The sequence below is a fragment of the Scaptodrosophila lebanonensis genome, unplaced genomic scaffold (assembly GCF_003285725.1).
Source record: "Scaptodrosophila lebanonensis strain 11010-0011.00,11010-0021.00 unplaced genomic scaffold, SlebRS2 tig00000001-arrow-pilon, whole genome shotgun sequence".
NCBI classification, from domain to species: Eukaryota; Metazoa; Arthropoda; class Insecta; order Diptera; family Drosophilidae; genus Scaptodrosophila; species Scaptodrosophila lebanonensis.
Window position 1 is genome coordinate 16,861,474 of NW_022060529.1, and position 19,814 is coordinate 16,881,287.

At 39.4% G+C, this 19,814-nt stretch overlaps 4 protein-coding genes across 5 annotated transcripts; 2 read left to right on the top strand and 2 right to left on the bottom strand.

The window, feature by feature from the left end:
- Positions 1–63: 63 nt before the first annotated feature.
- On the bottom strand, positions 64–1,318 carry LOC115634506 (peroxisomal membrane protein PEX14). The gene is made up of 3 exons (XM_030532272.1): positions 1,035–1,318; positions 669–956; positions 64–612 (listed from the first exon to the last, which is right to left on the bottom strand). Exons 1-3 carry the CDS (start codon positions 1,146–1,148, stop codon positions 184–186), a joined length of 831 nt encoding a protein of 276 aa, XP_030388132.1. The 5' UTR covers positions 1,149–1,318; the 3' UTR covers positions 64–183.
- A 97-nt stretch (positions 1,319–1,415) lies between these two features.
- Positions 1,416–6,079, top strand: LOC115634503 (E3 ubiquitin-protein ligase mind-bomb). Of its 2 annotated transcripts, none has more exons than XM_030532267.1 (4): positions 1,416–1,915; positions 2,383–3,612; positions 3,708–5,657; positions 5,769–6,079. In XM_030532267.1, the coding sequence occupies exons 1-4, from the start codon at positions 1,688–1,690 to the stop codon at positions 5,907–5,909; spliced, it is 3,549 nt and encodes a 1,182-aa protein (XP_030388127.1). In that variant the 5' UTR covers positions 1,416–1,687; the 3' UTR covers positions 5,910–6,079. The 2 variants fall into 2 exon arrangements, with proteins under 2 accessions (XP_030388127.1, XP_030388129.1); XM_030532269.1 differs by lacking the exon at positions 1,416–1,915 and adding an exon at positions 2,278–2,313.
- On the bottom strand, positions 6,027–7,466 carry LOC115634505 (28S ribosomal protein S31, mitochondrial). Its single transcript, XM_030532271.1, has 3 exons — positions 7,337–7,466; positions 6,805–7,272; positions 6,027–6,744 (listed from the first exon to the last, which is right to left on the bottom strand). The coding sequence occupies exons 1-3, from the start codon at positions 7,372–7,374 to the stop codon at positions 6,093–6,095; spliced, it is 1,158 nt and encodes a 385-aa protein (XP_030388131.1). The 5' UTR covers positions 7,375–7,466; the 3' UTR covers positions 6,027–6,092.
- A 520-nt stretch (positions 7,467–7,986) lies between these two features.
- LOC115632244 (carboxy-terminal domain RNA polymerase II polypeptide A small phosphatase 1) lies at positions 7,987–17,896 on the top strand. Its single transcript, XM_030529309.1, has 6 exons — positions 7,987–8,271; positions 8,602–8,794; positions 16,240–16,475; positions 16,562–16,743; positions 16,809–16,962; positions 17,053–17,896. Exons 2-6 carry the CDS (start codon positions 8,725–8,727, stop codon positions 17,386–17,388), a joined length of 978 nt encoding a protein of 325 aa, XP_030385169.1. The 5' UTR covers positions 7,987–8,271; positions 8,602–8,724; the 3' UTR covers positions 17,389–17,896.
- The last annotated feature ends 1,918 nt before the right edge of the window (positions 17,897–19,814 follow it).

Here is a 19,814-nt window from a genome sequence, read left to right on the forward strand (position 1 = left end):
CGCAAACCGTCTAGGATTTTAATTTACAAACGGCACGGCGATGTCGCAATAAACTAAAGCAGAAATGTTACAACTTGGTTTATTTCTCTGTATTCTACACATATGCCTTTTTCTCTATAATTATGTATGTATGTATATATATATAACAATATATCGCCCAACGAATTAGCATCTGCATTGTGTTCACATGATCTCTAAGCTAGAATCACTGTTTTTGGTGACAACTTCGGTTTCGGATGAACCCGATCCAGAGCCGGCATCGTCGACTTTTTCAATATCGTCAGATTGGCTATGGCGATGATGATGATGAGGTGAGCTGGCTAGTTGCCACGCGGGTATGGAAGGCGCTGTTACGGCGGCCAGTGGGGAGGCGAATTGTTTTCGGTTTAATAGCAAGCCCTTAATGGCATCTAAGTCACTGCGGAAATTGCTGAATTCACGGGTCAGCTGTTGCGTTTGCTCCTTCTGCTGCACCGTTATCAAGTCCTTGACGACATTAATTTCTTTGTTTATTTCCTCAATGCGCGTATCGACCTTCTTATCAATGTCCTCTAGAGCAACGTCAACCGGCTTTCTCTTCGGCTTTCCAAACAAAAACGGCGAAATGTACTTCTGCACAAAATATAAAGAATTGATTGTTTTGCATGTACTTAAATAAAACTTCTCACCTTCCAGAACAAATATATGGCATAGACCAGTCCACTAAAAACCGCCGTGGAGTGGAGTAGTTCACGCAGTCTTCCAAATGTTGTTTGCTGCGGCTGCACTGCTAACTGTGACCCAATATTTATAACCGTGTTTGGATTATTCGGATCTTGGGTATAAACACCAGCGCGTTCGCAGGCCAATTCTATTTCATGGGCCGTAAGACCTTTGGACCGCAGAAACTGCTGCTTTTGGATGAGCGTTGTGTGGCGCACCTTGTTGTTCTGTAGAAAGCTCACCGCAGTAGTTATCTATGTGATTGGGTAATAAATACGATTAGCAGATTAGAAAATCTCAAGGGTCGTCGACATAGCGGCTTTTGCACCTACCAGCGACTCGCGGGGTTGCAGATCTTGGAGCTCATTTTCATTGGTCTGCATCGTCGCACTTGTCCTGGTTGCCAGGATGGTTGTATCGCCCGTGTCCGTATTGGAATTTGTCATTCTGATGTCAACTTGTACTTTAATTTTGTTTTCTTACAAGACCTATTTTATTTTCTTAAAAATATATACAATACGAAGACGGCGAACGGTGCAGCGTAGAAAGCAAAACTGCCGTACTCGGGTGAAGTAACCATAACAAATGTATTTAAACGAAGTGGCAGCACAGTCTGACCAGGCTGGTAGCACTTTAAGTTCGACCCGACTAGGAATTTTCGTTTTTGTGTTTTTTGTATTCTTTTCAAGCGCCGCACAGTAAATTTTCCTTTTAACTAAATATTTGCGTTATTTTCTTTTGTAAAATTGCTGTTTTCATCGCAAATTTAATATTGTTGTGTGACTTGTCGTTTGAGCATCGGAATGCACTCGCCTTTTTAGTTGATTGGCAACTCTTCAAAAAATGGGCTGTCTGTAAAAATTGTTTAACTTGCTCTTGTATTGAATAAGAATAAAATCTGATTAACAATTAAAAAGTAATACGGTCAGCTTAAAGCACCGTGTATTGCAAAAGCAAAGGTTATAGCCCCGATTGGCAAACAAAAATGTCTTGCGCCACTGCTCTGAGTACAGCCAAAGACACGACAAATGCGGCTGCCAGCGTAGCTGGCTCCGTCAATGGAGGAGGTGTGGGTGTGGTAGTTAGCGGCAGTGCTGGTGGTGCATCTGGCGCTGCACCGCCAGGTGGCTCGGCAGCGGTGGCCAGACGCTTTTCTATGGAAGGCGTTGGAGCACGCGTAATACGAGGTCCGGACTGGAAGTGGAACAAACAGGTACGAATTGATTAGGTCGCGATCTTGATCATGACTCGCTGGCTGGCTGACCTCAGAGGTCAGACATTTTATGGCCTTTTAGGATGCGACGCATGGGGCGTCAATTAGTTTAAATTAAATTGCACGCGCTCATGGAACACGGCTCCCGATGAGAATGTTTTTGTTTTTTTACTGACCTACTTTCATGTTAGGGTCGAGATCGTTAGCGAGAGATTTGTCTCTGCTGCGTATAGTCAATACAAATCATATATAGTATGTATGCATATGTATATATATAAATATGTATTTATGTATAAACATCTCGACAGACCCTTAGCAGACAGGTTGCGCATTATCTGTTCGACCGCCGATCTAGGCAGATAATGCGCTTTAACTACAATTTTCGTGTTGTGATTAGCGTAGGTTTGCTTGCAGGCTCTGTTACTTAAGTCCCAACCATCTCAAATTGTGCCTTTTCTGTTTTTCAGGATGGCGGCGAGGGCCATGTGGGTACCGTGCGGAATTTTGAGTCTGCCGAAGAAGTGGTCGTTGTCTGGGACAATGGCACTGCAGCTAATTATCGATGTGCAGGCGCTTACGATCTGCGTATTTTGGACAGCGCACCCACAGGGGTCAAACATGAGGGAACTATGTGCGATACCTGTCGCCAGCAGCCAATTTTCGGCATACGTTGGAAGTGCGCCGAATGCATTAACTATGACCTGTGCAGCATTTGTTATCATGGCGATAAGCACCATTTGCGCCATCGCTTTTATCGCATAACCACGCCAGGTGGGGATCGCACGATGCTTGAGCCGCGTCGCAAATCGAAGAAGGTACTGGCACGCGGAATATTTCCCGGAGCGCGAGTTGTTCGTGGCGTCGACTGGCAATGGGAAGATCAGGATGGCGGCGTGGGGCGACGAGGTAAGGTAAATGAGATACAGGACTGGTCCTCGGCCTCGCCACGCTCCGCTGCATATGTCATCTGGGATAATGGCTCAAAAAATTTGTATCGCGTTGGGTTCGAAGGCATGGCCGATCTAAAGGTGGTGAATGATGCCAAAGGTAGTAATGTCTATCGCGATCATTTGCCACTGCTGGGTGAGAATGGACCTGGTAAGGGACCACATGGCTTTCAAATTGGCGACAAAGTAACTGTCGATTTGGATCTGGAAATTGTGCAGTCTCTACAGCATGGTCATGGTGGCTGGACCGATGGCATGTTCGAGTGCCTGAGCAATGCAGGTATGGTGGTCGGCATCGACGAGGATCATGACATTGTGGTGGCCTACAATTCGGGTAACCGCTGGACCTTCAATCCCGCCGTGCTCACCAAAGTTTCATCGCCGACCACAGCACCGCCAGAGTTCCAAGTGGGCGACATTGTCAAGATCTGCTCGGATGTGGAGAGCATCAAAATGCTGCAGCGTGGCCATGGCGAGTGGGCAGATGCAATGCAACTGACACTTGGAAAAATTGGTCGCGTGCAGCAGGTTTACCATGACAATGACTTGAAAGTGGAAGTGGGCAACACATCTTGGACGTACAACCCACTGGCCGTCTGCAAGGTAGCCTCATCCACTGCTGACGGAGGCTGTGCGCCAGTTATACCCAGCGGTGAACGTCTCTCGGCCATACTAAAAAAGTTGTTCGAGCCGAATGTGTCTGGCGATGCCACCGAGGAGTTCGTAAAGGCAGCCGCAAATGGTTTTGCGGTAAGTCATCATTCCCAAAAAATGAGAAATTGTAGAATTATAGCACTTAAGAGTCACAGGTCCCCATAAATCGAACTATTTTTGTTCTCTTACAGTCTCGTTGCGAGGAGTACTTATCGGGCGCCTCGCAGCCCTCTACATCTAGCGCGGCAGCGGCCGCAGCCTCGTCTAGCAGCCCCAACGCTTTGCCCGATGTAAATGGCGTCTTTGCCGGCCACACCGCACTGCAGGCCGCCAGCCAGAATGGACACATCGAGGTCATTCAAGTTCTTCTCAGACACAACGTCGATGTCGAAATTGAGGATAAAGATGGTGATCGTGCCGTACATCATGCCGCCTTTGGTGACGAAGCTGCTGTGATTGAGATATTGTCCAAAGCCGGTGCCGATCTGAATGCAAGGAATAAGCGCCGGCAGACTTCGCTACACATTGCCGTCAATAAAGGGCATCTGAACGTGGTAAAGACCTTGCTCACGCTTGGCTGCCATCCAAGCTTGCAGGACTCAGAGGGCGACACACCGCTTCATGATGCCATATCCAAGGAGCACGACGAAATGTTGTCGATGCTGCTGGACTTTGGAGCTGACATTACACTGAACAACAACAATGGATTCAATGCTTTGCATCACGCCGCTCTAAAGGGCAATCCAAGCGCCATGAAAATACTGCTGACCAAGACGAATCGCCCGTGGATCGTAGAGGAGAAAAAGGATGATGGTTATACGGCTCTGCATTTGGCAGCGCTCAACAATCATGTGGAGATTGCCGAGCTGCTCGTTCACATGGGCAAAGCGAATATGGATAGACAGAATGTTAATCTGCAGACTGCTCTGCATTTGGCCGTGGAACGCCAGCACGTGCAAATTGTCAAGCTGCTGGTGCAGGAAGGTGCGGATTTGAACATACCGGACAAGGATGGTGACACGCCTTTACACGAAGCGCTGCGTCATCATACATTGTCGCAGCTAAAGCAGCTGCAAGATGTCGAGGGGTTTGGTAAATTGCTAATGGGTCTGCGCAATGCTAACAACAAGAAGGCTTCAGCATCCATTGCCTGTTTCCTGGCCGCCAACGGCGCTGACCTGACTTTAAAGAATCGAAAGCTGCAAACGCCGCTAGATTTGTGTCCCGATCCGAATCTCTGCAAGACCCTGGTGAAGTGTTACAATGAGCGCAAGACCGACGACTCGGAGCTGCCAGGTAATGTGGCGGGCACAAGCCTGAATGCCCGTGCACGTGCGCAAAACGCCAACGTCGCTACATGCGCTGGAGTTGGCGGCATGCATCAGTCGGCTACGGCCAACATACCATTGCATTCGGTGACGAATATTACACCATTTTTGTTCAATGGACCCAACGACGAGATGGCGCAGTCTCTGCAGGTGGAGAGCAATAGCGGGGGCGTTGGGAAGGTAGCCAGCCTGGAGGAATGCCTCGTCTGCTCGGATGTTAAGCGGGACACTGTCTTCAAGCCCTGCGGCCATGTGAGTTGCTGTGAGACGTGTGCTCCGCGAGTCAAGAAATGCCTGATTTGTCGCGAAACAGTCTCATCGCGCGAGAAGATAGACGAGTGCCTGGTCTGCTCGGATCGACGAGCTGCAGTGTTCTTCCGCCCGTGCGGTCACATGGTTGCCTGCGAGCATTGCAGTGCGCTCATGAAAAAGTGTGTGCTCTGCCGCACCCAAATCGAGGAGATGTTGCCTTTTACTTTGTGCTGTGGCGGCATGGGCACAGCCGAAAAGGTCAGCGGCACCTGCACCACAACCAGCAACGCCACTAGTATTGTTGAGGAGAAATTCATTGAGCCACCGTGTGTCAATACGTCGGGTCATAGCGTTGCCATGAACAATACGGTGGTGACGCCAGTTGCGGGTAGCAATCAGCTGAATAGTCAGAACAATCTTCTCGCTGCGGCGGCAGCGAACTCCAATGTGCCTGCAACCAATCTGGCAGCCAGCGGCATGGTCGCACCCTCTAACGTCAATAATTTCCAAATGGACGATGTGCAGAAGCTGAAGCAGCAGTTGCAGGATATTAAGGAGCAGGTGAGTCAATTTATCTAGCGTTACAATATTCATTTATCAATCCATTTATTAACATTTTACTTTAAAGAAATTAGTTGTTAAACGAAAATGTACCTCTCTCTCTGTTTTCAGACCATGTGCCCCGTTTGCTTCGATCGCATCAAGAACATGGTCTTCCTATGTGGACACGGTACATGCCAGATGTGCGGCGATCAAATCGAAGGCTGTCCCATCTGCCGCAAGACGGTGGAGAAGCGTATTTTACTATTTTAATGCACTTTTAGCAAACATTCCGCGCACAGACTCAAGAATGGGGAATCTCTTCCACAGCTCGAAATTTAATTAAGTATTAAATAGATATATGTATGTATATACATATGTAGCTATATGTATGTGAAAGGATATACACCTATAAAGGCGAAATATATTTTTAACAAAACACATGTGGTAACAGCTTTATGCCTGAACACTCTTAACTCTATCCATGCTCTCTTTGCTCATCAGATCCTTGAGTATGTCTTTCTTGGACTCAAAGTAATCACGGAACCAGAGAATATGCTCCTTTTTCTCCTTTGCCGTTATGTAGTGGTTCTTGGACAGGCCCACACACACTAATTCCATAAAGTGGCGTATGGGGCCCTTAGATGGACACCAAGACTCTATATGTTGTTCGAGAAAGATATGCTCGGAAAAGTCAACGTCCACTTCGTCACGCATATCCTGTTCATTGTCCACAGGGAATCGCCACACCTTGCCCTGTGATGTCCACTGAATCATCTGCTCAAAATAATTGGCCGGTGGATGCGCCGCATGTAACTTCAATTCGCGTTCATTTAGTGCGGACCAAGTTGAAAGGATGTCCGGTGAATCCACAAGAGCACTGGGATCTTTAAAAACCCCCAAAGGCTCGCCACCGTAAAGATTGACACTGCCCGTATAACTTTCGGGTTCACGTTTAACGTGTTTGTGAGACCGTTGCTTAGTATTGCGATCCGTAGTAAACCCGGATTTTGTACGTGAAGAAGCCAAAGTGCGGCGTACATACTCGCCGCGAGTTTCTTCTGGCGGCTGTTGGCGGCGATCGATTTTCATGCCCACAATGAGTTCGCTAAACAATCGTACATTTGGCTTATCACATAAAATCATGCATAGGAATATTCACCCTCACCTTAAATTTACCTCCTTATCAGTACCGGCTGGAGCACTTTCTTCACTGCCTTTTTTGGGTGCATTATCCCTGGTTGTGCTGGTACTGGCAGTATGTCCCAGCAACTTGGCCAATAGCTCAGATTCCGTCTGCCTACGATCGTTCTCTCCAGTGCTGAGCATGTTGGCAATATTCTTGGCTGCTGTCAGCACATTCTTCGAAGCGGTCTCCTGCTTAAGTGCCTCCCTGCGCCTCCTATGCGCATCACCTGGACGTGGAAAATCCACTGCAGACATATCGGTTGTCTGCATGCTTCCGAGTAGTCTGTTAAGGCGCTGTGCCGCTGTCTCGGAAGAATTATCAATTGGCTTTCGTAATTTCTTCTTGGGTTCTTTCTCATCGTCAGATGATGAGGCCCCATCGTCATCTTTGGATGAGGAGGAGTAATTGGCAAATCCCACGTTTTTACAAATAGCCGGCAGAAAAGCACTGCAAAATGTTAAGAGAGGAGAGGTCTTTACCATAATATACTTGTACAAGACGATTCACTCACTGAATGCTTAATTTTTGTGAGCTACGCAAAGCCAACATATTGCCAAATTTATTTAACAAATTTAAAAAAAATGTAAAATTGTGTTTGCTCGCGTAACAATAATAACAAGGGAGGGCTGCCAGACTGCTGAATTGCCCCCAACAGTCTGGTAAATTTTAGATAGCAACAAACTACAGTGATAACAAATAGGTGGTTTATACATATTTTGGCAAATATGGAGTAAGCCCCATTAACATAAGTTTCCTGATCATGTTTTTCTGTACAGACTTTTCGGCTTCAATTAGAATAAATTTAACAAATTACTGTACAATAATTTGATAGTTTAGGATAACACTTGTTTTTTAATAAGATGGCTATGTGGGTTTTTTGATTTGAATACACCTGTGCATTAAGAAAGTCTTACCTGTTAAATTTTTGTAAATGCATCGATCAATTCGATATGATAGATATGGCAGTGGTTCGTTTCACCGAAATAGATATTTAAAACCAAATTAACAGTATTACTACAGTGGCAATCACTATCGATATTAATGTGTAATCGTTAGTACCCCATCTCTACAGTGGCAGTCTTGCTGTTTTTCGAGGAGGTCATATTTGCTTGTTCGCGTCGGATTTCGGGCTCGATTAAATAAATAAATATTTTTCATCTAAAATGAGTGCGAATAATTGTAAATACAGTAAATAAATGTAAATCGAAGCTAAAAGCACTGAGCGTATGTGCTGGTGCGTGCGTTATAAATAAAACGCTGCGAATCTAGGTGCGAAAAGAAGACGCCGAGAAAAATAAAGAATGTGTCCAACAAACAAGCAAGCGAAAAGAAAGTGTTTTTTAATTTATTTCTGTTAATTTCCACACAATTTTTGTGCAATATTAATTATAAAACCGAAGGCGAAAGTGCATTTTCACATGTTCCAAGTTGGGTTTTAAGCAAAAGGTGAATATTGAGGGAAAACATTTGCATTCTGCGACATCGTCGAACTCGAACGACGAACGAAACTGCGAATGAGGCTGTCAAAGCGTAATTGTGAAATTCCACTGTCTGGCGCAGCAGTCCCAGCCAGCCAGAGTAGTCGCAAGTCGTCTCGCATACAGATATACTTATATTTATATACATATGTATAAAATTTATGTGTTTCTATATAAAGAAAACATGGAGTTTTCTCTGGAAAATGTGTGCGAAAATGTATTAATAATGCAAAATTTGTGTTTTTTATTACCGCTCCTTGTGCACACGTATCTGTAACGCGTGTCACTGGCCCATCAGCTATATATTTCCTAAATGCGTATTGGATGTGGTTTTAACTATTTGACGCCGACGATTATTTAACATTTTGGGAAAGAAATTTCCTTTCAACACTCAGCCAGCAGGCAATAAGTGTGTGCTTAAATGGATGCAACATCAATTATAACACAAGTTTCCCGCGATGATGAACAATTAAATGTTTATCCAGACAAAGGTGAGTTTTTACATATAAAGTGCATATGGGGATATATAGATGTAGATATGTACATATGCAAGTGGTATTCATCATATAGTTGGTTGCAGTAAAAATGCGCGTTAGGCTGCGTCGCCAATAAATGAGTCATCGACACGCGTCATAACAAAGACGAAAGCTAGCCTTAAAGGAGAACGCTAAGGAGTTCAAACCTCTCCACTTCCCTCCCATCCAATCCATTCAAACAAGTTCATGTGTTGTTGTCTTCTCGCATTTGTCTATTGTGAATGAAACCACTTGCTAGCTTTGTGCTGTTGATTGTTGCTATTCTGTTTTGTGTTGTTATTGCTCAGTAGTTATTATTATTATTTATTTATATTTAATTCCTAGTGATAGAAGATCAATAAGATGAAAACTGGAATTGTTGAAAATATCGGGAGAATTAAAATATTAATTATTCTAAAACTACTTAAAACATAAGTAATTTCTAAAATATTTTAAGGCAATGTTATTGGTTGTCTAGGTGTATTTTGAGTATGTTTTTGTGAATTGTTCTTGTTGTTTTTAATATCGCAAGGTAATTTGTTCCAGATTGCCTAGAGCTTCTTTTTTACAAGCAGTATACCGTTATCGACTTTTTTTGCCTTCAATTAAGTGTTGTCCGTTGTTTTTGTATTCATGTGCACATTCGTATTTGTTTGTCTTCCTTCCACCTGTAATCAATTTAATGACGACTCTTGTCTTGTGTGACGTCATGCGCATGTACATACATATGAATGTAGATACATATGTATGTAGTTATGAGAAGTGCACGCAAATTGAAAAACAATGGACAAATAAAACGCAATCTAGGATTGTTCGTGTTTAAATGTGTGAGTGAATATGCATGGGAATGTACATATGTATGTATGTATGTATCTGTAGCCCAATAGGCCAAAGCAACCAACAAGCGAACGAACAGTAAAAGAGTAAGCTTAATAATGGAATAATTATATTGCATATTGCAACAACAATAACAACAGCAGAAATAGCAATAACAAAAACAGCAATAGCAGTTTCAAACCGGTATGGGAAGACTGAGCGTCTCTTGACTAGTTTTTTTGAAACAAATAAACAAAGCAAAGCAAACAAATGGCGAATCGTAAGACCAATACACTCACATACATACATATGTATGTACATATAGTAAATACATGCATATGTTTGTAACTGAATGTAGTTTAAAGGTTGTTTGGTGTCGAATGAATGAATGTGAATGCGAATATGATTACCAAAGCAAAAAGTCAAAAGTTACGATTGGCAGGGTAAGGGGCGAGACGAAACACGACTAGTTCGTCTAAAAGTAATAATTAATTTAATCTAATCTTGTCGGCCAAGTATTAGTATTTAAAACAACAACAATAAAATACACACATGGTATATATGTACATACATGTATACACTTAGACTGATGCCTAAAAAGTGAGCAAAAGCTCAAAATTTACGCTTGGGTGTTAATTGGCATCGCTCGTGGCTTGCTCAATAACTTTTTACTTATTTGCACAGTGGAGCTCGTGGTTGAGCCCAGCAACTGTTTTGCCTACCAGCGGCCATTTCATAGCTCCGAATGGCATGGGCGTTAGACATACATATGTACATATCTATGCATGTATGGATGTATGGGCTTCAACTTAAGAATCTATTTGGTCGCTCTTCCATGGTGCAAATATCGTATTTTAGTAGCGTGGGCTTTTCTTCATTTTTCTTAGCTTCGACTTGTTGAGCATTGAAACAAAGAGACGTCATCGCTCAGTACTGAACAAACCTCTGATTGTGAATTTATTTGCCGCGTGAGTGTGTGTTTGCGTGTTTGCAGAGAGCGGCGATAGAACCGGCAACAGTTGCTTTTGTGGTTTTTTTTTATTCAGAGTGGGTGCCGCCACCGCTTAAGTGCCTGGCCCGCCACCCGTGTATAACAATTTATATAGATATGTGTACAGATTGATGTATAGTATGTACATAAAAATACACGTATACATATATGTACATGCATATATACAAATGTATGTTTGTATGTAGATACATACATACATATGTACATATTTGTTTTTATGGGCAACGTTTTTAGTATCTTATTTCTCGCTCGTTCGTTTGCTGTTTCTGAATTGTTGCTGCTATTATTATTACTTTTTTTTTCAATTTGTCAAGGTCTCACAAATTGCTGAGACTTTTTAACGCACACGCATTTAAAAAATATTTTATATATTTTTTTTTGTTGTCCTTTTGATGGCTCGCAAATATTTATTATTAATACATCATAAATGAAATGAATTTATACATACATATATACATGTAGATTGTACATACATACATATTTCAGGCTCAATGCAAAGTGCAAATTTCAAGGCGCCTCAAACTGACACAAACCAATTTTTGAGTACATTTTTCATTCTCGACATGCTGAGAATATGTAGATGATTTTAATGAGCGCTAAATACATAAAACAGCCACATATGTATGTATGTATGTTTGTATGTACAGATACTGTACATGTGTATTTATGTTTGTAGATATGGCGTATATAAGTGCGGCGCACTGCAAAATAATTATAAAAATATTTATTATAAAGCTAAATATGTACATTCTCTGGGTACGAACAAAAAATGTATGCGTGCCAGTGTGCTAGACTCTTACATTCAAAAAATGCTCAATTCCACTTGCCAAGAAAACACATTTCCTATTTATTATAGCGCTACATGTCCGTCTAAAACAAAGGTCAAGTCATGTCTGGGTGCAGTTGATTGACCGAAAACTATTGCCCATGCCCCTAAGCAAAGTCGGTGCGACAGATTTGCCCTTGAGAATTGTCTAATGGACTGAAATAGCTGGGGTTGGGATGATATCTGCACACAATCATCTTATTCGACTCATTTTGATATATTTGCACACAAGTTTTTGCCTTTTAATATAACGCTTTTCGACTGAGTCAACATCACGTGCGAACTTTTAAATTGTTTACTTTGGCTCCCCCTCTCTCTCTCTCTCTCTCATTTTCTCTATCTCTCCAGCTCTATTAGTTAGACACACACACTATATATTGTAGTAGCTTAACAAATATGTTGAAGGTCGAGTTCTGCATGTTTTTCTTTTCACAATTGTTTCAAGCATTTTAAAAAGGTGTGTAGGCCACCAATGATATCATATTATGACAGATAACAAACTTTATATGCTTCAGATTAGATAATAAACGTGTGTGTACACAAATGTTTACAGTGGGGGTTCTATACATACATATGTACATATGTTTCTTTTGCTCATTTTATTATTCTTGTGCGAATTGTGCTTACATACATACATACATTTCAAATTGCACGATAAAAATGTGCCTTTATTGAGCAATATAAGTAGGATCGTAGGCAAGACAACAATTTTGAATTTGGCGACGAATTTTACTTCGTATGTTCAAAGCAAACGTTTATAAAAATAAATTGAAAAGCATCTAGCTAAGATCGTTTTAAAAAATAATAACATTTGATGTTTAGATACTAAGCTTTTAATTTAAGTCTTTGATCAATTTAAAAGAGAATGTTAATGAATAAACGTTTAAGCGATATTAAATTTTAGAAATGTAGTCAGTTCTTTACCCAAAAAAAGGTTAAGTGAAAGTATAAGTAGAGTTAGCAAACGTGATATGCAGGTTTTCTAAAGTTGATTTTATTTTTTTCCTCCACCGTAAGTGTTAAGGTTGCTACAAACGTATGTATATAACAGGTAGCTGGTCTTATCAATATGTAGACCAAGTTTGTTTTAAACCATATAGACTCATTATTTTATATAGCTGCCATTAGCGTTCGTGCTTTTCAGATATTCGAACCATATTTGATTTTTAAAAGTATAGTGATTCATAGAATTCATTGAAGTCGGTGCTCTATATGATACAGCTGCCATAGAAACTATTTATAAATCAATGTTTATTTTAGTTGAATGACAGTGGGGCATTAACGTTCTACTTGTTTTGTTTTTAAAGTAAATAAGTAAACCTAAATAAACGGACTTATTACATCGCTTTAATTAACTCTAAAGCAGACCAGTTTTTTTTTGTCTTAACTAGATACTGATGATAGTATTTTTAGTCGGGCTGGTTTCATCATAACAACAAGGATACATGTAACCAGATTATGAAATGAACTCAAAGTTGTGCGTAAGCCGATTTGAATAAAGGTATTGTTATAATTATGGCATAGACAAAAATCTATTGACGCGTAAGGTCGTTTAAAAGTCTGGCCCAACGCATTAGCATAAATTCAAAAAAATATATTTTTACATAAATCAACAATTTAATTGCAGCACATGCATATTATAAAGATTTCATTTCAATATGCGTGCAATGCCAACTAGCCTGCGCATATTACACTGAGGCACATTCAGATAGAAGCATGAAATATCTATTGTTGCCCTAGTCAAGGGCATAATCAGTTTGTTGGCACGTCTGTTCAGCCCACACACAAAAGGATTATGCCTAAATAGGCGCCTATAAATAACAATTGCTCTTTGGCTAAAAATATAAAAGGCTACCCGCACACAATAAACATTTTTTTTAATTCCCAACACCTCGAAACACAATCACCCACACGCACGCACACACATACAGAATGTATAGATATGTTTATAGATGCCTGTCAAGCCCATTGAAGTATGTATAAGCCGTATCCTTGTCATGACCTGACGTAGACAGGAAAAAGATATGTATATGTAGATGACAGGTGGACGAGAAAAACCCACAAACCTAAATTTAACCATAGCTTATCGATATCACAGTTAGCGCGCAACAAGTAAGTGACAAATTGAACGTGTTGGTAGATACATATTTAAATATATTTCTAGACACATGCATAAATACATAAAAACAGTACCAACTCGATTTGATGGACCTACAAAGTAAAGTCTTTTGGAACATATTAAAATGAGCGAATGACTTTATATCTGTAGAATCAGAGTCGTGGAAAGTTTCATTAAAAAGTGGGAAAACTTGATACATTTTCGCTTATCTATAGAATAGGTTTTCTGTAATATTTTGAAACGAAAATTCTAGGGCATGTGTCAAAGAAAGGGCTCTTACAATCCCATATTTATTTAATATATTTTGCTTTTAAATTTCGGCTCTTAACCAAGGCAAATATTTAAATATAAAGCAAATTTAAAATGCTGGTTTTTATGCAAGCTTCATAGACTCCGAAGCCAGTTTAAATGTTTTATATGTAATAATATTTATGCTAATAAAGATATGAATACCCCTAAAGATTTCGAACAACTCGTACTAGAAGTATGCAAAAAGCAATGCAGCTTACACAACAATTTAAACACCTTAATTGCCTTTTAGTACCTGAATAACTACGCCTGAAACGCAAACTCAACATACTGATTAAAATATAATATTTAAGCAGTTAATCTGCCTTTCGTGTGCGCCCCAAATATATTCCACGTTATTAACCGCTTAAACGTTTCGTGTAAAGGAAGCATTACTTAATTTAAGTAAATGCTTTAAAAGCCATTTGTGTAAATGGTTGCGGGTGAGCGAAGGCAGACAATACCTTGAAAACAAAAAACAACTATTTAAAGATGTGATTAATTTAGAAATTATGTAGGGTCAGATGTTCCCCTGCTCGAATGTAAAGATGATGCATGACTTGTGATTAAAGAGTCGCGTTTTTCACGCATTGCTCTGTATGCACTATGCATATGAAAATATCGAGCATGTACTGTATATATTATTGCGCCGAGTTATGTGGATGCCACAGTTGTTGTGTTGCGCCCCGTTGATTTGGTGGCACTTTGAGGAAGCAGCATGTACAGAAGAAGATAAGATGCCCGTGGGCGTCTCACCTTTCACCTGCCTAATCATATGCCAACAGCGTGCAATTTTCATTTGTCTGTCGAGAGACGACGCCCAGACAGACAAATGTTGTAAACACACGTCGGCACGTTGCCATCGTCGCTGTTGTACTTGCTGTTGTTGTTGTTGCTTCTTTCATTATGCTCTGCGTACCATGCTCATAAAATATTCAAGTGCAGTTGCACTTCACATCGAGCTAGGTGGCTAACATTTGTATCCTTTGGCAGGCTGCAACGGTTCGTTGCTTTTAAGCTCAGTCTGTTTCATCATGCACCAAGTCAAGGTGGTTCAATGAACCGACAAATGTCTAGTAGCTTAGCTTTAAAGCTGGTAGAGGGAGGGAGAGACAGCGGTAGCGAAAGGCAAAGGGCGTGCTTATATGCATTATGTACTTGAACATAAAACACACTGCTCATAATATATACATACACATGTATTTAAGCACAAATGTACATTGCACACTCATACGACATATATACGAGTATATGTGATGTGTATTTTCTAGATGTGTTTAGCCATTAAGCAACATTTTTGCGAACATTGGTTGCCGTTGTTCTTGTCCCTTTGTTTTCAATGAATTAAAAATGCAAATAGAGGTTCGTTGTTCAGTTGGCCCTAATAATGGTGGGCCACCCTTAAAGCTTCAAGTCCCCAAGCGCCTCCACCCTTATTCTTTAGCTAAAAGGTTTTCCCCCATGAATATTGTTGCCGCACCTCGAACGAACGCTTGTCTTAAAGGTCAATCTACGACCTTCTTAAAAGCTCTGGTGCAGGTATATGTGTGTCTGTTTTTTACATTTACATATACATATACATACATGCATACATACATACATACATATGTATATCAAGTGGGGTGTTTGTGTGTGCAATTATAGCACTTCCCATCGATTAAACGCATGTGTGTATCCTCTTGTTGTTATTGTTGTACATAGTTGCTGATTTTTCGCTTGTTCAACTATTTTTAGAAATTTCACACACCAAAATCAACAGCGAGTGCTTGAAATTCACCAACATTATTTACCTCACATGCACACCACACATAAATATGTATGTATGTATGTACCTACAAGTTAAATGTGCGAGAATGTGTTTGTTTATTTATGCAAACAAAAAATGTAATTCATTAAAATGCCCAACAAAATTTCTGTACGGATAGACAAAGTATATGAGCTGGAATGCTGACCCTGGAATGGGGGCTGGCTATACGTTAGAATATTAAATGCCGCTGGAAGAGGTCCTGACATTTACAATAACTAGTTGAACTTTTGTGAAAGTTATATATTGGCCGACTGACCCTGAAATAAGTATTATGTTTTAGGTATTATGTTTTACTTGTATTCGTTATCTTTTCGAGCTTGTGACAGGTATTATGATAAAGAATATTGTCATAATTGTCATAATTAATAACGTCTAAAATTAATTTTATTTATTGCATTAATTTTTTTATCTACAAAAAATATTGATTTTGAAATACATATATGTATAGCCCCGTTTATTCTCTGAATGTATAGTGAATGTCAGAGACTATTGAGATATGAATTTTAGATTTTGAATGTCGTTACTGATTTGCGATTTTTGTTCACATTTACAGACGATGTGGAACGTTTAAAGCCGCAAAAGCATGGCTTTCTACATTCTATGTTTTGTTGTTGGCGACGTAATCGAACGAAAACAAATCAAAATGGCACACAAATCGATGGATCAACAACACCGCCACCTATACCGGACCAACACAGGTACCTTCTACCTCAGGTTAGGCACTCCGATATGCACAGAAAGTGTATGGTGATCGATTTGGATGAAACTCTAGTGCACAGTAGTTTTAAGGTGAGTTTAAATGTTCTTCTATACCATTGAGACCGTCTGTTACCGTAATGTTAATCAATTTGATGATTTTATTTAATTTTTATTAGCCTATACCCAATGCCGATTTCATAGTACCAGTGGAAATCGATGGCACCATACATCAGGTGTATGTGCTGAAGCGACCACATGTAGACGAGTTTCTACAAAAGATGGGTGAATTGTACGAGTGCGTTTTGTTTACAGCATCACTAGCCAAATATGCAGATCCTGTAGCCGATCTGCTAGACAAGTAAGATCGAACTTGATTTATAGAAAGCAGGAAACAAAGTAATTAAATGTCATTGTGCTTTTCAGATGGAATGTGTTTCGTGCAAGACTGTTTAGGGAATCATGCGTTTACTACAGGGGTAATTATATTAAGGATCTAAATCGTCTGGGACGTGATTTACAAAAGATTGTCATTGTTGATAACTCACCGGCCAGTTATATTTTTCATCCGGATAATGCAGTGAGTATACATTTAAACAAATATATGTATATACATATATGTATTGAAACTGTAGTTCGCATAACCTGTTGCATTATTTATAATCTGCAGGTTCCTGTTAAATCCTGGTTCGATGATGTCACCGATTGTGAACTACGCGAGCTCATACCGCTCTTTGAGAAACTGAGCAAAGTTGACTCTGTCTATTCGGTGCTCTGCAATTCGAACCAGCCGTTAAACAATCAGACAAATCAGCAGCATCCACAGGAGCTGCAACAAACCCCCCAGCTGCAGCAGCAGCAGCAACAACAACAACAGACCATCTCTGCCACGACGGTGATTACACAAGCGACCACATTGTCCGCGCCGACCATGCTAAATGCACAGCAGCCGCATCAAACGACCAGTCCGCCCAGCCCGCAAAGCGAACTGCTCACCAAAACGTAACATCAGTGGGAACTAATGTTTATAAATATATGATAAAAGTTTATACATATTATCTGAGACCAAGCAAGCAAGCGAGCAGCATGCAGAAAACAAAAACAAACATAATAATGGGGCAACTAAAAACTCCAAGCAACCCACTCACGCCTGCATTCTGCAACTCATTAACCCACTACTCCACCCATGTACTATCAAAGCTATCATAACTAAAGCTTAGTGTAAGTTTTTAATATTATTTTAAACTGTTTACAAAGCACTTTTATTATTATTTATTTTGTTCTAACTGGTCTAGTTTTGCTTTGTTTTGGTTAAGCTAAAAAAAAATCTAGCGAGAGAGAGAGAGAGAAGTCACGTTTTTACATAACTAATTTTTCTATGTGTGTGTATGTAACAAAATCAGCACAGAGAAAGGCGTTGAAACGTGCCCGAATACCCTATCTACAGGGTATCCCTAATAATAATACCAATACTATACATAAAATGATATGTATAAATAATAAATATTGAACTTTTATACACAATATAAATATATATATATATATATATATATATATATATATATATATATATATATATATATATATATATATATATATATATACATATATACATATTTAAGTGCGCATATTTAACAAATTTGAAAAACTGAGCAAGCAAAAAGATTTAAGGCATAAGGAATGTGGATGATGATAATGCAGAAACAAACCCCTATACATATGAGCAAAGAGATAAAATCAAATTCAAAATAGCATATATTTATATATATTTTTTATTAAAAACTTAAACAAAACCGTATGTGTACTAAACAAAAACAATTTATATATACTATATACATACAAAATATGCACAATTTGTGTATGTATATACCATATGTGCGAAATCGAAATCTAAGCATGTACATTATCTTTATTATATATACATATATATATATATATATATATATATATATATATATATATATATATATTATTTTGCTACTTTGCAACGGCGTGGCAAGAACAACATGACTGTGTGTGCAGCGCTATACATTTTTGGAGGGTCCATCAGAATTAACAAGGGTGTCGGACCGACTTCATTCATGTTGATGCAGCGTCCCTCCTCTTTATATGCAATTGTTTTTATGCGTGGCTTGAATTCATGAAATTCAACCAACACTTGGAAATTCTGGGCTTAAATTAAGTTACAACATAGCTGACTACAAATACTATTCGTCGCTGGGGCAATTGACTATCGAGTTGAAAACGTTAATTTTGTCAAATTGTGCTTCTTTTACAAATTTTGTATCTGGTAATGGATAACTGAATTAGTAAAAGGCATCGTTATCTGGTTGAAAACAACTACAAATTCGGAATTCAATTCGTTTTGCGATTGCCTTGAATTTGGTTTGAGTTTCATGATTTCGAATCACGCATAAGAACAGCCTTTAACTTTTTATTTTAGAGTAATAACCAATGAAAGGCTTAATTCTTTCTGTCAACTTTTTTAATTTTTCTGTATACATTATATGTATTTTATTAATTCGACAACTTGCTATATACATACATACATATATGCATAGATAGACGCAAACCGTGTTCTGGGATTTTATTTGAAAATATTTTTTTAAATGTGTTGCATAGCGCTGCCAACAGTATCAAAACTACAAAGCTTCTAAGAAAAACTCCGACCAAGTAATGTATAGCTAGCATACTTACATATTTTATTTATATGCATATCGGCATATAATACTTACATATATAAAGCTCAAGCTGGCCACGCCAAATCCCACCTATATATATACATACATATATATATGAAGCCGTTATAAAATGACGCTATGCTGCACAGACGCGCGCACATACATACAAACATAATCAGAAGAGTTGGGCATCGGGTTGGGGACATCTGCTTAATGCAAAACGGCAATCAAGTCTGTTCTCTTTTCCGAATCCGATTGAATTGTATGTCAATATTTCCAATTTCAAAAATAGATTCACTTTTTATTAATGGGTTTCAAAATTGGCTGCAATACCAGGTCCAAGCATAAAAGCTTTTCAAAGCAAGTAGCTGATTAGGTTTTCGAAATTGAACACCATTTAGATTTCACACAATTTGTTCTAATTCCAAAACAAGAACATGTCTGTATAATGTACATGCGAATCATGCAAATAATATGCCAGGTTTGTTCCCATTTCCGAATTCAAACATATTGTCGAAATCGATCGAAACTTCTTCATACGGACGTAATGAAATGAAAATTGGAAAAAACTGCACAAAAATTTATTCGAATTTTACAAGTATATAATCAATATTGGTATTATTTCAATGAAATCCAATAGGAAACACTTTTACTTTTCAATAACCTATCTATATGCTTGTAATATAAAATAATTTTAGGCACATTACTTGCAATTCTGATCGTAGCTTAAGACCTGCCGTTCAAAATCGAA

Bases quoted from the DNA above. Each gene is read 5' to 3' on its own strand.
- LOC115634506 (XM_030532272.1), bottom strand. From the start codon at position 1,148: ATGACAAATTCCAATACGGACACGGGCGATACAACCATCCTGGCAACC. The intron at 957-1,034 runs GTAGGTGCAAAA...CCAATCACATAG, and splicing joins TGCAACCCCGCGAGTCGCTG to ATAACTACTGCGGTGAGCTT. The intron at 613-668 runs GTGAGAAGTTTT...TATTTTGTGCAG, and splicing joins CCATATATTTGTTCTGGAAG to AAGTACATTTCGCCGTTTTT.
- LOC115634503 (XM_030532267.1), top strand. From the start codon at position 1,688: ATGTCTTGCGCCACTGCTCTGAGTACAGCCAAAGACACGACAAATGCG. The intron at 1,916-2,382 runs GTACGAATTGAT...TCTGTTTTTCAG, and splicing joins ACTGGAAGTGGAACAAACAG to GATGGCGGCGAGGGCCATGT. The intron at 5,658-5,768 runs GTGAGTCAATTT...CTCTGTTTTCAG, and splicing joins TGCAGGATATTAAGGAGCAG to ACCATGTGCCCCGTTTGCTT.
- LOC115634505 (XM_030532271.1), bottom strand. From the start codon at position 7,374: ATGTTGGCTTTGCGTAGCTCACAAAAATTAAGCATTCA. The intron at 7,273-7,336 runs GTGAGTGAATCG...AACATTTTGCAG, and splicing joins TCACAAAAATTAAGCATTCA to TGCTTTTCTGCCGGCTATTT. The intron at 6,745-6,804 runs GTGAGGGTGAAT...ACGATTGTTTAG, and splicing joins GATAAGGAGGTAAATTTAAG to CGAACTCATTGTGGGCATGA.
- LOC115632244 (XM_030529309.1), top strand. From the start codon at position 8,725: ATGGATGCAACATCAATTATAACACAAGTTTCCCGCGATGATGAACAA. The intron at 16,476-16,561 runs GTGAGTTTAAAT...AATTTTTATTAG, and splicing joins TAGTGCACAGTAGTTTTAAG to CCTATACCCAATGCCGATTT. The intron at 16,744-16,808 runs GTAAGATCGAAC...TGTGCTTTTCAG, and splicing joins GTAGCCGATCTGCTAGACAA to ATGGAATGTGTTTCGTGCAA.